This window comes from Thunnus albacares, chromosome 14 (genome assembly GCF_914725855.1).
Source record: "Thunnus albacares chromosome 14, fThuAlb1.1, whole genome shotgun sequence".
Taxonomy (NCBI): Eukaryota; Metazoa; Chordata; class Actinopteri; order Scombriformes; family Scombridae; genus Thunnus; species Thunnus albacares.
The window spans coordinates 29008247-29027771 of record NC_058119.1 but is presented as its reverse complement, the minus strand read 5'-3'; the positions used below and the strand labels follow the sequence as shown (position 1 = coordinate 29027771).

Genomic DNA, 19525 nt, shown 5'->3' with positions numbered 1-19525 from the left:
TGAAACGTGGCTCCAAAGAAGATATTTGGTTAATACAGAGAATAATTCTTTCCAATGGGGTCAATAATAAATAATTAAGTCAATAATAGCTTCTTATGTGATAAGAAAGAGGAAAAAAAGGACCATGAAGTGTTTCACAACATATTACAGAAGTGAAAACCTGCTGGATGATGGTAGGAGGAAGTGACACTTGATATTTCTTATGTTGTTGTTTTTATATCCTGTTTAGGTTGTAAACTGTATGAAATGCTTTAGTTTTAAGTTCTTTCATTTGACAAATGACTTTTTGTAATGTCATATATTATAATTTATATTTCTTATGATATCAGTTGTTAAAAATGAAAGCTATGGCTAATATGTATAAATGTAAACATCAACATAATTTAAAACAACAACAACAAAAAACACCATCAGCTACTCTATAGGTTCATTTTCATCATATCACCTTCTCCTGTCTTAAGTTATGTTGCTTAAGAACTTTTATAAGACAGATTTTACACACTAAACATCACTGTGGCAAAATTGTACCCAGTTTGGTTCAATATTGCACCAATACAACATTATGTTAACTTTACTCAGTAGCAATAGTGTCACACACAACAAGCTGAAACTGCTAAAAACTGTTACAAATGTTTTGGTTCTGATACAAAATGACATTCAAGATACACAGGTTATTAACAATCATTAACAAACCCTGACATGTAAGTTTAAAAAGAGTAGAGTAGAATGTGTACTGACTCATTCACCATGTCTTACTAACACTATCCATATATTACTATTTAGAATAAATGTTATAAGTTTCATAAAGGACTGATAAACACAGATACTGATCATCATAACTTATGGGTGACATATCATCTCTATACTGTTGCTAGTAGGAAACCTTTCATCAATAAACATATTATCACATCACAACCAACTCTTTTTAATAGCCTTAGCTGTTACCAAAGAGGCTGTTGAAGACATAACAGAAAGAACAACTTTTAATAAAAACCTCAGACAGTATTTTCTAGATATATGGACTCATGTCACTGACATGTCGGGACATTGCTGTTAACTTATTTTTCTCTTAATGATGCACATTAGCTGCCTGATGATGTAAATCTCTCTCTGAACAGATAACAACTTGGACTTCTAAGATATGACTCACCTTTCCTGTTATTAATATGAAGTTGATATTTGGTTTCATCATGTCTATATCTGTAAAAGCTGTTGGTTAACACCCTCAAAGTTTTGCAGATCTTGTTAAGCTGTCACTCAGTCACTGCAGCAATTTCCTGTTTTTCATTTTCTCACTGTACAGACTGTGAAAAGCGTGTAGGGTTGAACTTTTCCATGTACCTCATTTGTACCTCACTTTGGATAAAAGTGTCTCCCACATGAATAAATGCAAATCTGAACGTAAACTACAAGAGATACTCAAACAAAACTGGTACAGATACAAGTCTCATCTCCTTATCTCATCCACTTGGACCTACTGAGCAATATTTTATCTTGCTAATCTCTGTTCCTACCAAAACCATTATTTCCACTATTACAATGTTCCCCAAAGTTTCACACAAACATGCCAACAATGCGCAAAATGGAACTGGAGAAAACATGGAGGCATGGAGAGGAACGCAAAACCTGATCATGAAAAACTCAACTCAAATAAAAGTACTGTGAACACATAATGAAAAGCAGCAGGAGTACTACTACTGCTATCATTACTACTACTACTACAAATAATAATGATAATTAAAGTAGGGAAATACAGCAGGACTAACGTAGGAAAATATAAACATGTTCAAGAAGTTCCTGCTTAAAATTGTATTTATGCTAAATAGTAAAATACCACAAAGCTTCCTGGTTACGTGCTGCTGTTCCACCACTATGATTTGTTAAATGTATCAGCGACCACAGATTGTTATCTGCTTCTTAAAAGCCCCTGTACAGCAGTTTCAGGAAACTTATTGCACATCTAACCTCTTCCCCTTTTTTTGCTTACTTCAAATACTTATAGACAATTTTGTGTCTGGTTACTACATTATTCAGTATTTCTAATATTATGTTCAAATTCCTTGAAAAAGTAAAAGAAAACAGGTTTTTCTTAGAAAGTTTGTAACCGTCTATATGAATCATGGCTCCAAAGAACATATTTGGGTAATACAGAGAATAATTCTTTCCAATGGAGTCAATAATAAATTAAAGCTGCAAGCAGTGTTGAACTGGCCCTCGCGCCTCCATGCATGTCGGGCCACGACGCAATCGAAGGTCTTCTGTCACGGGCATGTAGATGTCTTCAGACCCGGGCTGTTTTCAGAAAATGCAAGAAGGAGATAAACATCACTTCCTTTGTCCACTGTTTTGCCTGCTGCTGGGGCTGCTTCGCTGAAATTTTGTAGGGGGCGCTATTCAGCCAGTTTGCATCACTGATGGAATATTGTCATGTAGACGTGTTCAGACCAGGACTCTTATCAAACATGTAAAGTTTGGTGCAGACTGGAGCATGTACAATAAAATTATAGCAACTTCCTCTGTCATGGCGAAGCATCAAATCTCAATGGTGCGAGGATGAGAATTTTATGCAGGGTGAGACATGTCTGTCTTGCTCACACCTGTGGCATCAAAGTTATGCAAGTTTTGGGCCCATTCACTTGAATTTCAATTAGTGAACAAAACTCTTGATGAGTTTGTGTGTAAAACAAATTAATTTCCTAATTTTCATCAAATTTATTTTTAGAAAAGTAAAGACTTTAAACCCACATGACCTGGTCAAAGTTTGATTGAAATGTGTACTGTCAGGTGTGGAGAGACGATAAGTAACTGCAGCTGGACACAGGAAAATACTCATATATTTGAATGGAGAGTGTGAGCGAACCGCTAGGTGCTTGGGCCCTAATAAAGGAAAAACTGCAGTACAGAGCTACAAATTTTAGTTTTGATTTTATTTTTCTGCAGCACTTTATCACTAAACTGTCACTCTCACTCAATGAGCTCCATTCAACCCCCCCCCCCCCCTCCTATTCTCTCTCTCTCCCTCTCAGTTGGAGAGGAGAATGTCACTCTTCTTGTGAAATATCCTCATAAATCCCATGACTTTGGCCAAATCTTACATTAAAAATCACACTTTTTTGTAGGAAATTTCGTTGAGAATCCATTGATACAGGTTTCAAAGTGGTCAGACTTATAGTTTAGACATCAGAACCATTTGTTTGACACAAAGGCCATGCCTAGAGATGGCCTCCCCATTGGTTTACATTGTAAGGTGTGATGTGGCACTACAACATTCAGGGCTTACAATATCTAAACTGTTTGAGTTATTACAAAGTTTTTAACAATTTTTGTTCAGCACAGTGTGATAAGTCATGTATTCAAGTTTGAAGCCAATACCATTAACGCCCAGGGAGGAGATAGCGTTTCTCGGGGGTCCAAAATTGGTGCAAAGTTGTACTTTGATGGGCATATTGCGGACTTCCTGTTGGATTTAGGTCAGGGTTGTCAGTGCATGATTTGTAGGTCTTGATGAGACAAATAATTAAGTTTTGATTCGATCTCTCTACGACATTCCTATGGGCCGTGGCAGCCATATTAGATACATAGGTGGTGCTGAGTTTTTGAGCATGTTTAGGGGGTCAAATTAAGGGTTGAAGTGGCGTAATAATAAAGAAAGAAGAAGAGGAAGAAGAAGAAGACAACAAACACATGAAATACAATAGGGTGTTGGCCCCTTTGGGGCTCAGGAGCAAATCATAATGTTTAAGAAGCTGAAACCAGAGAATATTTGCCCTTTTTGCTTGAAGAATGATTGAAACAATAATTTGAAAAAACAATGAAGCAATAAAGTAGCAATGAGAATAATCGACTAATCATTGAAGTTCTATATTTCATCAAAAAATAACTTGTCAGATAATACAAGTCCTTGTTACGTATATAAATATCTTTACATGATGGTGTGAGGTCATTACTACAGAATTTCATACAGTTCTTTCAGTAATTTAAGGTACAGAGACATTGGTCTAGGATGGTTTGTCTTCTGCACTTGACATCCCAACAGTTGAATAACTCTGTGATCTCTGATTTTGGACAAAAAGGTTTGCATGTCTGACCAAACCATTTTATGAATCATCTGCATATTTTATATTTTGTTTATAGATTGTGCACTCTGACTATGTTTTGGAGTTAGCATGAAAATAAATTAGAGGAAACAACTGCAGGCTGGTACATTCACCATGTTTAGCAACACTAACATACTGGTCATCCCTGCAGCGTACTGGTTAAGACTCATACCACAAAACTACAACATTTATGTCCAGTTTGATTCCAGCAGATCTTAGTTGCATGTCATCCCCATCTCTCTCTCTCTCCTCATTTCCTGTCTGACTCTACTGTTTCCTCTCAATAAAGGATAAAATGTACCAAACACCAAAAAATAAACAACAAACAACTATGTATGCAAAGCTGAGTTTTATAAGATTTTCATTTGAAATGTTCAAAATTTTCTGAGTTACTTTAATGACAAAATTCAAACTCTCAAAGAGAAGATGAAACCACAACCACATCAAAATTACACTTAGGTGAAAAAAATGCAAATGAAATAAAACACATTTGGTTTAACCACAGTATTCTGTACACCCACAGTCTAAAGCTGTCTGCTTGTCACAGTTTGCATACTCATTATCATGACTGTTTGCAGTTCTTATGTCATTTTTACACTCCCTTCCTTCTTAAGTGAAAAATAATGTCACAAAATTTACCTTGAAAGTTGAAAGACCACACCTGGATGAGTTCCCTACACCAAGTTTGATGTTTGGTCCTCTGCGTCCAAACAGTCTACAGTAAATATGGTGAGTGATAACGTGCAGTAGGTTCCTGATACTACGGAAGACAGGAAAAAGTAGACAGACATGAATATGTAAAGTACATAAGTACAACTAGCTGGAACGTGGTTCCATTTACAACTTTGGGGAAGCAAAAACGGGACGATGGCACTAGTGATGTCACCGACCTGCACTGATATTTGACATGGTTTTTACTCTTCCCGAAAACCAATAGTTTTGAAATATTTGTATGAAACAAATATTCGTAAAAAAAACAAACAAACAAAAAAACACTCTTTGTGCTTTGCTGAATAAGGTATTTGTATTCAGGCACACCCTTAGTAACTTTGCTAAATTTTGTGTACCGTATTGTAAAGTGTTGGTTGGAAGAAACAACTGCAGGCTGACACATCTCCATTTCTAACAACATTAACACATAACTTCTTCAATATAAATGTTATGACCAAACTTAACAGTTTGTGCTTCTCATTTATTAGCATTACATTTGAGTCACAGCCTGGTAAAAATAAACAAAGAGAATAAGGCAGAAAACAACTGACATCAACAGGAATATTCTTTCTGCCAATAATATACTCCCAAGCATATACAGTATATCAGTCCAGTTTAAAATTATCTTGTAGTTTGTTAAGTTTTAAGTGACATTAAATGTGTTTGGTGATAATTATAACTTTTGTCATATTTAAATTGATGAACTCCCGACATTGAGTGTGATCTTCATTTTATCTGCACCTCAACATTGATGTTTCAGCACTGACTCATGCAACCACTGTGTCATTTCATGTTTCATGCTACCATCTAGTGGCCAAACATAAAACCATCTGTATAATCTCTTACATATGGAATAACTGGCAAGCTGCCAAGCCACATTGCTGATAGTGCAGTGCTGCACTGGCTTCATCCACTCATCTCCAAACTAACAACAATAACAGGTTTGACTCATGATTCATTAGAAACGGTTTTGTATGGTGGCCCCTAAGGACAAAGCACATACAAGAGTGAATGCACAAAAATTAATAAAAAAGCATGCTCCAAATCAAGAAATGCTACAAATACCAAAATACATATAAAAAAGGAAAAACACATGAAGTGCTCCAGGCTGCTAGGAGGATTTGGAGCGTGTTCTTTTTATTGTTTGTGCTTTCACTCTTGTATATGCTTTGTCCTTAGGGGCCACCGTAGTTTTGGACTACAGAACCAGGAAGAGAGTTCAAACAATTTTCCAGTTTGTGTTATTTTTTTTCCCACCCTCATTCTGTGAAGACCCACCCCTACTGTGCCTCTGATTGGCTCTGACCCTGATATTCTTACCCTAACCCTAACCATCTCACTCCTCCTCTGCATTATGTCTATGACCACTTTAGAGCACACAGTTATGCTCCGTGTGCACTCTAGATATGACAGTTTATGTCTATGACTGCTTCAAAGGGCATGTTTTCACTCCATGCAGGCTCTACATTGGATGGTCAAAGTCTCTAACCACTTTAGAGTGCATAGTTCTGCTCCCTGAGTGCTCTAGATCAGACAGTTCACGTCTCTGACAGATACATTTTATACTAGTTTATTATCCATGTGGATGCCCAGGTACTTGAAAGAGTCCAACTTTTTGTGTTGAGGGTGAGATGATGTTCATCACACCACTGAAAAAAAGTTCTGTATTTTAGACTTATACATCTGGTCCTGGACATCAGAGTTATTTAGCATAAGGGAAACAAAGTCTAGGGAAACACAACAAGGGAATTTTATATTAAAATGAAGATATGCACTTGATTTGATGAATTTGGATGTCTGGCACCTCTCTGTAGGTTCAGATAAACATTTGAATCCATTTTTGCACAAAACATGCAGAAATCAGTGACTGTGGATTTTGTTTCTCATTACTTACATTGAAAGCACATTAGGAAGGGATCTTCTAATGGTCAGTGTGAACAGGAGGAATGATTACAGCGAGCTATTTCAATGTTCACTTGAAAAAATGTGAAACATATACTTTAAGTAATATATGGAGTTATTAAGTGTTACATGCTGAACTAAAATCAACAAACAATAGTCTGGCATAGGCCCTGGGATTCTCCAGGTGTTTAGTGACCATGTGCACTATACTAGTGATTACATCATCAGTTCCTCTGTGGTGTCTGTATGCAAATTGGTATGGGTCTAACTGTGGGCCTTCCTCAGACTGCAGGTTGCTCACCATAGTTATTTCCATACATTTCATCACTTTGGGGGTCAAAGCAGGTTTGATACATATTAGCATAACAATAGCATGCATAATAAATGATAATTAATTCTTGTCATGTCTGCGTTAAATTCTTGTTTTTTCTTTTAATATTCAGCTCAACACTGATGTTAACAGACAGGAATATCACTCAAATAAATCTCACAATAATTTGCTCAGAGCAAAAACTGCCACTTGTTAGTTTGATATTGGAAGAGTACGATGAAAGCCAACAATGGACGCTGGATATCTGTATTAGACACTGAAAAGGAATAAAACTGACATTTCGCAGCCTTGTGGCCTTTTACAGGATTATGGCTTTCAAAATAACCTCTTGGCTTGTATGAGTGTCCTGTTGGATCTCTGCAGTGTCAGAGGGTTAGAAACTATAAATCTGATAGTTATAAAAATCAGTCAGGCGGTCTGAGAGTAGCCCCGCTGTGGTCACCACAAAACAGCTAGGGTGAACCGGCAGGGCGCACAGTTCGCTCACTTTCATAGCTGAGGTCAGCGCAAGCAGCAAAGCTGTTTTGAATGACAACGCCTTCAGAGAGGAGCGCTCCAGAGGCTCATAGGGATCACTCACTAGGGCCTCATGCACCACCGGCACATTCCACTGGGGGGCAGAGACAGGTCGATAGCCAAAACTCTCATGACAGGAGGAAACAGCTGCTGCATACACTTTAACAATGGCATGAGACAGCTGCCTTTTTAGGGTTGAACTTTTCCATGTACCTTATTTGTACGTCACTTTGGATAAAAGTGTCTCCCACATGAATAAATGCAAATGTGAACGTAAACTACAAGAGATACTCAAACAAAACTGGTACAGATACAAGTCTTATCTCGTCCACTTGGACCTACTGAGCAATATTTTATACAGTGTAATATCACAAAAGTTGGTCATAGCATAACTCACTCCATAACCTTTTAACCTATACATCTAATCAGTTATATGAAGGTATCCTTCAGGCTGGATGGAAATATGTCATGTAGCTCATATTAGTCTGTTCTGCTTCTGGCTTTTTAGTTGTTGTTTTTTTCATATGAGCAGACAATCAGGACTGTTTGTTGCTCTAAATGAGTTTTTATCCTTCAGGTTAGCCAAAACCTTTTCAGTTTTGTCATTGCAATGCACATAAAGTGTGCAGAGTTGATGAAATTCAGTCACAGTAATGCCTAAAAAGTCAGAGAGAAAATTTTAAAATACAAGATTTCAGTTCCAAAGGTATCTGTGGACTAATCAAACAGGTATTTTGGGCTGGGGAGAGTAAAATGACAGATGTGTGCTCTGAATGGAGTTGAAATGAGTCAATACTTGTTCTTTAATCACATATGATTAAATACATTACAACAACTATAATTAATCATCTTTTTTGTGCACTATACAACTAATCAAGTAGTAATCTTAAGCTCTTAGCAATCATACGTTATCTTCTGAAAATGCATGTTTTACTTTATAAAGTGTCACCCTGCAGAAAGCCAAAGTATTTAAAGACATTCTGGGAAATATGTTTTTGTTGGATCTCTGCTGTTGCAGTGTCAGCTGATTAGTGCAACACTTGGTAATCAACAAGTTTAAGAAGGGGGAAATGTACAGTAGGCCTCACTACTGTAACTTATAGTGAAAAATATGATATAATTTCTGCCCAAATTATTATCTAAAAAAGTATGAGAACATAATTCAGTAATTTGGAAAAAAAAAAGAAGCAAAATGCCTCCATAGTATTACACAACAGTAGAGTTGTGCTAAATGATGATATATACAAGAAACAACCAGCAGAAATTTTGTTGATTTGTTAGATTTAATTCACAGAGTTAGTCAAAAGCAAATGTTTTTGTCTAAAAACATATTTTTATTGAATTTCCAGGAAATTTACAATTTCTTATAGAAGTACTGTGATATAAGATTGTATCTATATTGTCAAGCCATAGCATGCCAACCATAAAACCCCCTAAAATATAACTTATATTAAATAAAAAGAAGTAAATCATATGTTGTTTAACTTGTGTGCATAAAAATCCCCCACAGACACAATAATAGACATACACCGTTATAGGTAGGAAAAAAGTAACATATAATGTAAATGAGAGGCCAAAGAAAAAAAGTCTATAGACTTGATATGATGATCTCTGTGTAGAAATAAGACGGAGTGGCAGCTATAATAACAGGGTGATCATGGTGTTGAACAGCTCAGTTGATCAACAAGTAATATCTGTTTTGCTTCTTTGTTTAAGGGGACATAACATGCACATTTCCAGGTCTATAGTTTTATTCTGGGGCTCTACTGGAATATTTTTCATTTCTTACAGTTCAAAAAACTCCTTGTTTATCTAATACTGCCCCTTTATGCAGCCCCTCAGTTCAGCCTCTGTCTGAAACAGGTCGTTTTAGCTTCTGTCTCTTTAAGGCCCCCTCCCGATGAGCCCACTCTGTTCTGATTGGCCAGCTCCAGGAAGCTGCCCCTTGGCAGACTTAAATTATGAATATAAATGACAGAAAATCACAAAAAGCATGCTATGTCCCCTTCAGAGGAGAATAATGATAGATATCAACTTAATGCACATTTGTTGAAGCCCTAACAATGAACCAGAAAAAGTTAACCTGCATGGACAAACATTTCCCACTAACCACTTCTCTCACAACATAATCAAAACAATGCTTCTTTTTTATCTACTTGTGATGGTCACACCACTGGCTGACAACAAACAGTGTTATTAGTTTTGTTGTCATACAGCAAACACTTCATTTATTTTTTGTTTGCTAGTTTAAGTGTATTTTAGTTAACATCCAGACACATTACAGTTAACATCTGTTTTCTCCCTTTTCTTTCTCCCTCTTTCTCTGCCTGCATGGAGCTGACTGTGTACATGTTGTTGTCTTTCATGCTGATGATCTGCTTTTATCATCACTGTCCATTCTGCAACAACACAGAGAGACCAAAAGCTTGTCTATGGCCCCTTTCCTAATGAAAATATACAGAATCAAGTCTGCAAGAGGACTGAATCTGAGAAGAATGAATGTCAGTTTGCTGAAGGTATCATTATGTCTGTCTTCTCCTACCAGGTACCAGATGATGTTGGGTAGAAACAGCAGCGTGTAGATGAGCAGCACCAGGACCAACATTCCCACAATTCGTTGTTTTTCATCAGAGGAGACCGAGATGGCAGCAGACAGTGATTTGAGGGTCCCACCCAGGAAGAATATGAGCAGTGGGAAAGGAACGAGGAGGAAGACATAGGAAATGGTGTTTTTGACCCTATCATCAACCCAGTAATAGTAAGGAAGGACATAAACAAGAGGAAGGGTCCAGACCACGACACAGACTGCAAGAGAGATCTTGATGGTGCTTCTGAAGCGGTACCACAGTGGCCATGCAATGCCCAAATACCTGTAACACAAAATACACAGTCTATCATCAGATACAGAATATTCCTGACTTTAAGGAGATTCAGATTGATATGGTAATATAATGGTCATACACATGGAAGTAGCTAAAAACATACAGTATAGACAGATAGCTACCTTTCCAGGGCAATACAGACCATGAAGCCAACACTGGCCATCACACCAAAGAAGTTAATATAAAAGAAGATTACATAGATCTTCCCATCAGGTTTTGCCACTAAGACGATCATGCAGCAGAACTGAATGATGTCAGAGATGAAGAGGTTGATGATGTAGATTGGAGCAACATTGTTATTTTGCACCTGCAAGAAAACAATGGTAGAAATAAATAAAAGCAGCTGGAAACATTTCTTTTTAAATTTTCATTTACGACCTTTGCACAAAATGTGCAAAAATACAAGTGGATGGAATTCTAAATAATGATAAATATGTCATTTTGCTCTGCACAGCAATTGCAGTCAGAAACATTCATGCATCGACCAATGTGTCATCAAATATGACACACTGGCCAATCAATGTTACAAGACTCAACAACAACAAGAACATATATGTTCTATATACATATATGTATATAGAACATATATTTCTTTGTTTAAATCAAATCCCAAAATAATGAGCTCAAATAATGCTGTACAAATTGTCAAGTCTTTTATGACAATTTCTTCTCTACAAGTTAATGATTCTGTTAACTTCACCTTAAGAGAAGCTGGAATGAAACTACACATGTTAACTGCATGAGTTTAAGGTCCAATTAGCTTAAATTTATAGGTCATTACAAGACTTCCTTCCAGCCCCCAAGCAGGATGAAGATTCTTCACAGACAGACTGTATGACAGACACATGACCTAAAATTAATAAATCTTAGTCATAAAGTACTCACCTGGGAGTAAAGAGAGTAGATGGCCACTAGGGTCAAAGGAAGGCCGATACTAATGATTACGCATGTTATCACATACATAAAATATGGTTCAGCAAAACTGGGGTAGGTTGCATCACTATTATCATAGTCGAATGTGACATTGCTGTAATTATTGCTTTCCATCTGTGAGGTGTTGATGTAGAAATCTTCTTCTTCTTCAGAGTGAAACCTGTTGTATGAGAGATCAGGTTATGGAAGTTTTTTAATATCTACATAACATTGTTAAGTGACATCACTAAAGTCTTGAGGTACAAGTTCACATAAATACAGTGTATATTATAGCCATAAAAAAAGGTGTCTTTGTTACATTTTCTCCTAATAATATTTCTTCAAGGCTGCAATTAACAATTATTTTCATCATTGATTAAGCTGCTGATTATTTTCCCTATTAAATGATTAACCTTTTAGTTTATAAAATGTAGTGTTTTATACACTGTAAAAAAATGACACTCATGATTTCTTTGAGCCTGCGGGGATGTCTTCAGCTTACTATTTGTTTCTCACCAACAATCTAAATCCTAAAGATTTTTAATGTACTGTTGCATATGATAAAGAAAAGGAGCAAATCATAATGTTTAAAAAGCTGAAACCAGAGAATATTTGGCCTTTTTGCTTGAAGAATGATTGAAACAATAATTTGAAAAAACAATGAAGCAATAAAGTAGCAATGAGAATAATCGACTAATCATTGAAGTTTTATATTTCATCAAAAAATAACTTGTCAGATAATACAAGTCCGTGTGATGTATATAAATATTTTTACATGATGATGTGAGGTCATTACTACATAACTACAGTTATTTCAGTAATTTAAGGTACAGAGACATTGGTCTAGGATGGTTTGTCTTCTGCACTTGACATCCCACCAGTTGAATAACTCTGTGCTCTCTGATTTTGGACAAGGAGGTTTGCATGTCTGACCAAACCATTTTATGAATCATCTGCATATTTTATATTTTGTTTACAGATTGTGCACTCTGACTATGTTTTGGAGTTAAATAATAATTAAATAATAAATTAGAGGAAACAACTGCAGGTTGGTACATTCACCATGTTTAACAACACTAGCATACTGGTCATCCCTGTAGCGTACTGGTTAAGACTCATACCACAAAACTACAACATTTATGTCCAGTTTGATTCCAGCAGATCTTAGTTGCATGTCATCCCCATCTCTCTCTCTCTCTCTACTCATTTCCTGTCTGACTCTACTGTCTCCTCTCAATAAAGGATAAAATGTACCAAATCACCAAAAATAACCAACAAATAAAACAAACAAACAAAAGAAACACTTATGGGATGGAATCATTAATTGACTGTAATCTATCTTGGTTTGTGTAACTCTATCCCTCTGTTAGACTTTTATTTTTTATCTTATTTTATTTCTTTTCATATCGTCACAGCAGAGGAAACTCTTTCATGTCTCAGCTGTCATCAAAACCGCAAATATCAATATAAATATCTCGATGTGGATCAATTTTGGCTCAGAACATTCAGTAAATACAAGAAATACAGAAATATAATAATGAATATTTGTTTCTTTATTCTTCTTTATTTAGCTCATTTTATTTCATTCAAAATAGTGAAAAGTTCTGAATGTTATTATCTTTTTAGTCATTTTCTCACCTTTTTTTGTCTTTGTTACACAACTTTTACACATCAAAATGGTATTTATGGGAAAAAACGCAAATGAAATAAAACACAGTTGGTTTAACCACAGTATTCTGTACACCTACAGTCCAAAGCTGTCTGCTTGTCACAGTTTGCATACTCATTATCATGACTGTTTGTAGTTCTAATGTCATTTTTACAATCTCTACATACACAAGTGAAAAATGTCACAAAACTTACCTTGAAAGCTGCAAGACCACACCTGGATGAGTTCCCTACACAGAGGTTGATGTTTGGTCATCTGCATCCAAACAGTCTACAGTAAATATGGTGAGTGAAAGAAGTGAAACACATTTGTAAGGAAACTGATCTCAGATCCCATCACTCTCTGATTGGCCAAAACCACACAGAATATGTAACATCCTCAAAGATGTCACATACAGGGTTGTGGTTTTATCTTCCTTTGAGGGTTTGAACTTTGTTGTGAAAGTAACTCAGAAAAATTTCAACATTTCAAATGAAAATATTATAAAACTCAGCTTTCATCACTTCTCTGTTTCTACTCTACAGAGTTACACCATTATTGCTTCTGCGCTGTATGACAGTAAAACAAAAAAAGTACAAAGGAAACGCACAAAATTTACTTTTGAAAGCTGCAGGATCTCAACCTGATTGAGTGGTGAGTGATGACACACAGGAGGTTCCTCTACTTAGACTTCTAAAGAAGAGAGAAGTTGTACTATTTCAAGATTGTTGCGATTGGCATTCTTGCTATAAAGCATGCAGGAGCATTAAAAAGGCATGAATATTAGGACAAAGGTTATTCTCATTCACCTGGTGAATGTAAGTCCAATATTCACTCTCTTTTAGCTCTGTTTTTGTTCTCTACCAACTCCTGAGGGAAATATCTGGCTTTTTAGCTACTAAATGCTCCACTATGTTCACCAGCTAGTCTACAGCTAACTGTCTGTTGGTGCTGAGCAGGTAGTGTACAGTGGGTTTTTAGAGCTTTTTCTCTGATAACAGCTGCCTGCTGTGGCTGAAAATGAAGCTATAAGAGCACAGAGAGTGAACCAAGAGGGTGACAGATAAACAATGAGCTGAAACTCTCTATAAAGCTCCGTAAAGCTGAAGAGAGCTGCAGAGATGCTGATAAGTTAGTATTTTGTGCCGTTCAGTCTGGTTAATCAGACTTCAAAATAAAATTAATCTGAAATTTGTCCCCAAAAGTATCCTTTGACAGACACACACACACACACAGATACACATCTCCTGTTCCCCAGCTGTATAGCAGTATATATCTCATGCTTTATTTCTCACATTTCACACGGCTTTTTAGCATCTACTAATCTCTGTTCCTACCAAAACAATTATTTCTACTATCACAATGTTCCCCAAAGATTAACACAAACATGGCGACAATGCACAAAATGGAACTGGAGAAAACATGGAGGCATGGAGAGGAACGCAAAACCTGATCATGAAAACTCAACTCACAAATAAAAGTACACATGAACACATAATGAAAAGCAGCATGAGTACTACTACTGCTATCATTACTACTACTACTACAAATAATAATGATAATTAAAGTAGGGAAATACAGCAGAACTAACAGGAAAATATAAACATGTTCAAGAAGTTCCTGCTTAAAATTGTATTTATGCTAAATAGTAAAATACTTCAAAGCTTCCTGGTTACGTGCTGCTGTTCCACCACTACGATGTGTTAAATGTATCAGCGACTGCAGATTGTTATCTGCTTCTGAACAGCCCCTGTACAGCAGTTTCAGGAGAAGTTATTGCATAATTTAACCTCTTCCTCCTTTTTTTTTTTTTTTTTCTTTTTTGCTATTTGCAAAAATACAGAACATGTGGGAGTAACAAAAATAATGATAGTTAATAAAACAAAATAATGAAATTAGAAGTGTTACTGTCAGACAATTTTGTGTCTGGTTACTACATTATTCAATATTTCTAATATAATGTTCAAATTCCTTGAAAAAAAAAGAACATATTTGGGTAATACAGAGAGTAATTCTTTCCAATGAGGTCAATAATAAATAATTAAGTCAATTATAGTTTCTTGTGTGATAAGAAAGAGAAAAAAGGACCATGAAGTGTTTCACAACATATTACAGAAGTGAAAACCTGCTGGGTGATGGTAGGAGGAAGTGACACTTGATATTTCTTATGTTGTTGTTTTTATATCCTGTTTAGGTTGTAAACAGTATGAAATGTTTTAGTTTTAAGTTCTTTAATTTGACAACTGACTTTTTGTAATGTCATTTATTATAATTTATATTTCTTATTATATCAGTTGTTAAAAATGAAAGCTATGGCTAATATGTATAAACATGAACATAATTTAAAAAAACAACAACAAAAAACATCATCAGCTACTCTATAGGTTCATTTTCATCATATCATCTTCTCCTGACTTAAGTTATGTTGCTTAAGAACTTTTATAAGACAGATTTTACACACTAAACATCACTGTGGCAAAATTGTACCCAGTTTGGTTCAATATAGCACCAATACAACATTATGTTAACTTTACTCAGTAGCAATAGTGTCACACACAACAAGCTGAAACTGCTAAAAACTGTTACAAATGTTTTGGTTCTTGTACAAAATGACATTCAAGATACACAGGTTATTAACAATCATTAATAAACCCTGACATGTAAGTTTAAAAAGAGTAGAGTAGAATGTGTACTGATACATTCACCATGTCTTACTAACACTATCCATATATTACTATTTAGAATAAATGCTATAAATTTCATAAAGGACTGATAAACACAGATGCTGTTCATCATAACTTATGGGTGACATAGCATCTCTATACTGTTGCTAGTAGGAAACCTTTCATCAATAAACATATTATCACATCACAACCAACTCTTTTTAATAGCCTTAGCTGTTACCAAAGAGGCTGTTGAAGACATAACAGAAAGAACAACTTTTAATAAAAACCTCAGACAGTATTTTCTAGATATATGGACTCATGTCACTGACATGTCGGGACATTGTGGTTACCTTATTTTTCTCTTAATGATGCACGTTAGCTGCCTGTTGATCTAAATCTCACTCTGAACAGATAACAACTTGTACTTGTAAGATATGACTCACCTTTCCTGTTATTAATATGAAGTTGATATTTGGTTTCATCATGTCCATATCTGTAAAAGCTGTTGGTTAACTCCCTCAAAGTTTTGCAGAGCTTGTTAAGTTGTCACTGCAGCAGTTTCCTGTTTCACTGTACAGACTGTGAAAAGCATGTAGGGTTGAACTTTTGCATGTTCCTCATTTGTACCTCACTTTGGATAAAAGTGTTTCCCACTTGAATAAATGCAAATCTGAACGTAAACTACAAGAGATACTCAAACAAAACTGGTACAGATACAAGTCTTATCTCTTCCACTTGGACCTACTGAGCAATATTTTATACAGTGTAATATTACAGAAACTGGTCATAGGATAACTCACTCCATAACCTTTTAACCTATACATCTAATCAGTTATATGAAGGTATCCTTCAGGCTGGATGGAAATATGTCATGTAGCTCACATTAGTCTGTTCTGCTTGTGGCTTTTTAGTTGTTTTTTTTTCATATGAGCAGACAATCAGGACTGTTTGTTGCTGTAAATGAGTTTTTATCCTTCAGGTTAGCCAAAACCTTTTCAGTTTTGTCATTGCAATGCACATAAAGTGTGCAGAGTTGATGAAATTCAGTCACAGTTATGCCTAAAAAGTCAGAGAGAAAACTTTAAAATACAAGATTTCAGTTCCAAAGGTATCTGTGGACTAACCAAACAGGTATTTTGAGCTGGGGAGAGTAAAATGACAGATGTGTGCTCTGAATGGAGTTGTAATCACTCAATACTTGTTCTTTAATCACATATGATGAAATAAATTACAACTACTATAATTTATCATCTTTTTGTGTACACTATACAACTAATCAAGTAGTAACCTTAAGCTCTTAGCAATCAGAAGTTATTTCCTGAAAATGCATGTTTTTCCTTATAAAGTGTCACCCTGCAGAAAGCCAAAGTATTTATTGCCCCAAATTATTATCTAAAAAAGTATGAGAACTTAACAAGAATAAACATACGTTGGTAATTTGAAAAAAAAAGCAAAAGGCCTCCATGGTATTACACAACAGTAGAGTTGTGCTATATGATGATATATGCAAGAAACCATAAGCAGATATTTTGTTGATTTGTAGGGTTTAATTCACATAATTAGTAAAAAGGAAACATTCTCATTTTTGTCTACAAACATATTTTTATAGAATTTCCAGGAAATGTACAATTTCTTATAAATGTACTGTGATATAAGATTTAATATTTATTGTTAAGCCATAGCATGCCGACCACAAAACCCCCTAAAATATAACTTACATTAAATAAAAAAAAGTAAATCATATGTGGTTCATTTTTTTTGCACAAAAATACGAAACCACTCCCCAACCCCCAAACAATAAAGATACATCAGTTATAAGTAGGAAAAAAATAACAAGTTATAATGTGATTGAGAAGCCAAAGAAGAAAAAAGTTTATAGACTTGATATGATGCCCTGTCTCCTAGGGGAGAGGGAAGCAACATAAAACCAGAATGTTGATTGGTTAAACAGTTATTTATTGCTGGGAATGCCGGTGGTTCACAGAAGTCACATTCACAAAAGGCAAACTACTAACTGAGGGAGAGGGGCCGGCGGGTGCTGAGCAAATCAAAAAAACAATATAAGCAAAAGAGGACTCCTAAATCAGAGCTAAACTTAAGCCAAACACAAGAAGAACAGCACCCCTGCTCCTAATGAGGCTAACAAAGCAAACTACTAGTGTGTGTGTGAGCAATCAGTGATACTTAACTACTCCTGGCCCAGTCTTCTAACAACAAGCGATCGTTCGAGAAGCACAGTTAAACAGCGAGTGCTTCATACTAGTCTCACACCAGTTTTCATACTACAACAACGAGAGACACCCTGGCGGGCGGTTCCCTGAGTCCCAGCCGTGCCGACTGGCAGGCATTTATAAGTTCGGCACATGGATTGAAGCCTCGGGATTGGAGGGCTGACTTGAGCAGGAGCCGCTCCAATCAGGAATAGCGCCAAAATGCTGCTTACAGACAATGGGAGTCCATTGCAAACTCCATTTCCAAGGATGCTTTGCGATTTTCAGACCTCAGCAGGGAACAGTCAACATACAGTCTCTCATTGGCAGAGACGCTCCTGCACAGCAGAGCGTCCTGATGACGTAGCCATGACATCACCGCCCCTTTAAAAAGCAGATTGGCGCTGCCTGTATTTCTGTTTGTTGACTCCATGGGCAGAAGAAGAAGCAAATCAACATTATGAACGTAATTTATGAGGTATTTTTAAAATACATTTCTCAAGAACCACTCATCCAAACAACTTCATACATCAACACAGCACTTCCCTGTTTCCCCAGCAATCCATCCGCCAGGTAAAAAGTAAATCGGATGAACGGTTCTTGAGATACACGAAGGACAAACCTAAATAAATACATACATACATACAGACAGACACACAGACAGAGATTCCTTGCTTTATATAGAGAGACATATAGAGAGATTATAAATAGCTTCAAAAACAGGAATGATATTTCCTCTATATCAAAGTGGGAATTATTTAAATTTGAATGTAGGAAATTTTCCATCAAGTTTGGCAAACAATATTCAAAAACCAGTGATTAGATATGCTAACATTTTTAAGAAAATTAAATTATATTTTAAATATACCACTTCCTAATGATGAAGATAAAATAATACTGCATTCTTTACAAGAGTAGATGAATATGCTTTATATTGAAGAAGCAAAAGGGGCATTTATCAGATCAAGGTCAAAATGGTTGGAATTTGGGGGAAAAAATTAATCGTACTTTTTTAGTTTGGAAAAAGCGCAGGGAAATGAAAAAGATTTCATAATTATACGTCAGTAACACTCTTACCACGAGAAAATACTCTCAGCTATTATTTCTTATTTTTATAAAAATTATATACTACTTCTTTTGACTCTCAATCTTGCCTCTTCTTTGATTAAGTCTGTTCTTTTATTCCTAAAATAAGAAAGACAGTATTGAACTATGTGAAAGTCCTTTAACTATTGAAGAACTTGGTGCTGTTATCAAGAAAGCCCCCTCCAACAAAAGCCCTGGACCCGATGGGTTGCAATTTTAATTTTACAGAACTTTCTGGGAGGACAGAAAGATGAGATTTGGGCTTTTTTTAAAGAATGTATTGAGAATGGAGAGCTAACTGAATCAATGAATCATGGCCTCATTGCTCTAATCCCTAAACCAAACAAAGATCGTTTATATTAGATAAAATCCAATATCATTATTAAATTCGGACTATAAATTGTTCACTTCACTTTATGCTAAATGTATCTGAACGAAATTATATCACCAACTCAATCTGGGTTTATGAAGGACAGATACATAAGTAATAATATTTGTTTAATCCTAGACATATTAGATTATTCTGATTTAAAAGGTAAGTCAGTGTCTTATCTGCCAACTTCT

The 19525-nt window shown here is 35.8% G+C and overlaps 1 protein-coding gene across 1 annotated transcript; it reads right to left on the bottom strand.

Moving 5' to 3' along the window:
* Positions 1-9478: 9478 nt before the first annotated feature.
* Positions 9479-13417, bottom strand: LOC122996566 (G-protein coupled receptor 4-like). Its single transcript, XM_044372069.1, has 4 exons — positions 13215-13417; positions 11325-11532; positions 10562-10746; positions 9479-10427 (listed from the first exon to the last, which is right to left on the bottom strand). Exons 2-4 carry the CDS (start codon positions 11484-11486, stop codon positions 9920-9922), a joined length of 855 nt encoding a protein of 284 aa, XP_044228004.1. The 5' UTR covers positions 11487-11532; positions 13215-13417; the 3' UTR covers positions 9479-9919.
* Positions 13418-19525: the final 6108 nt, after the last annotated feature.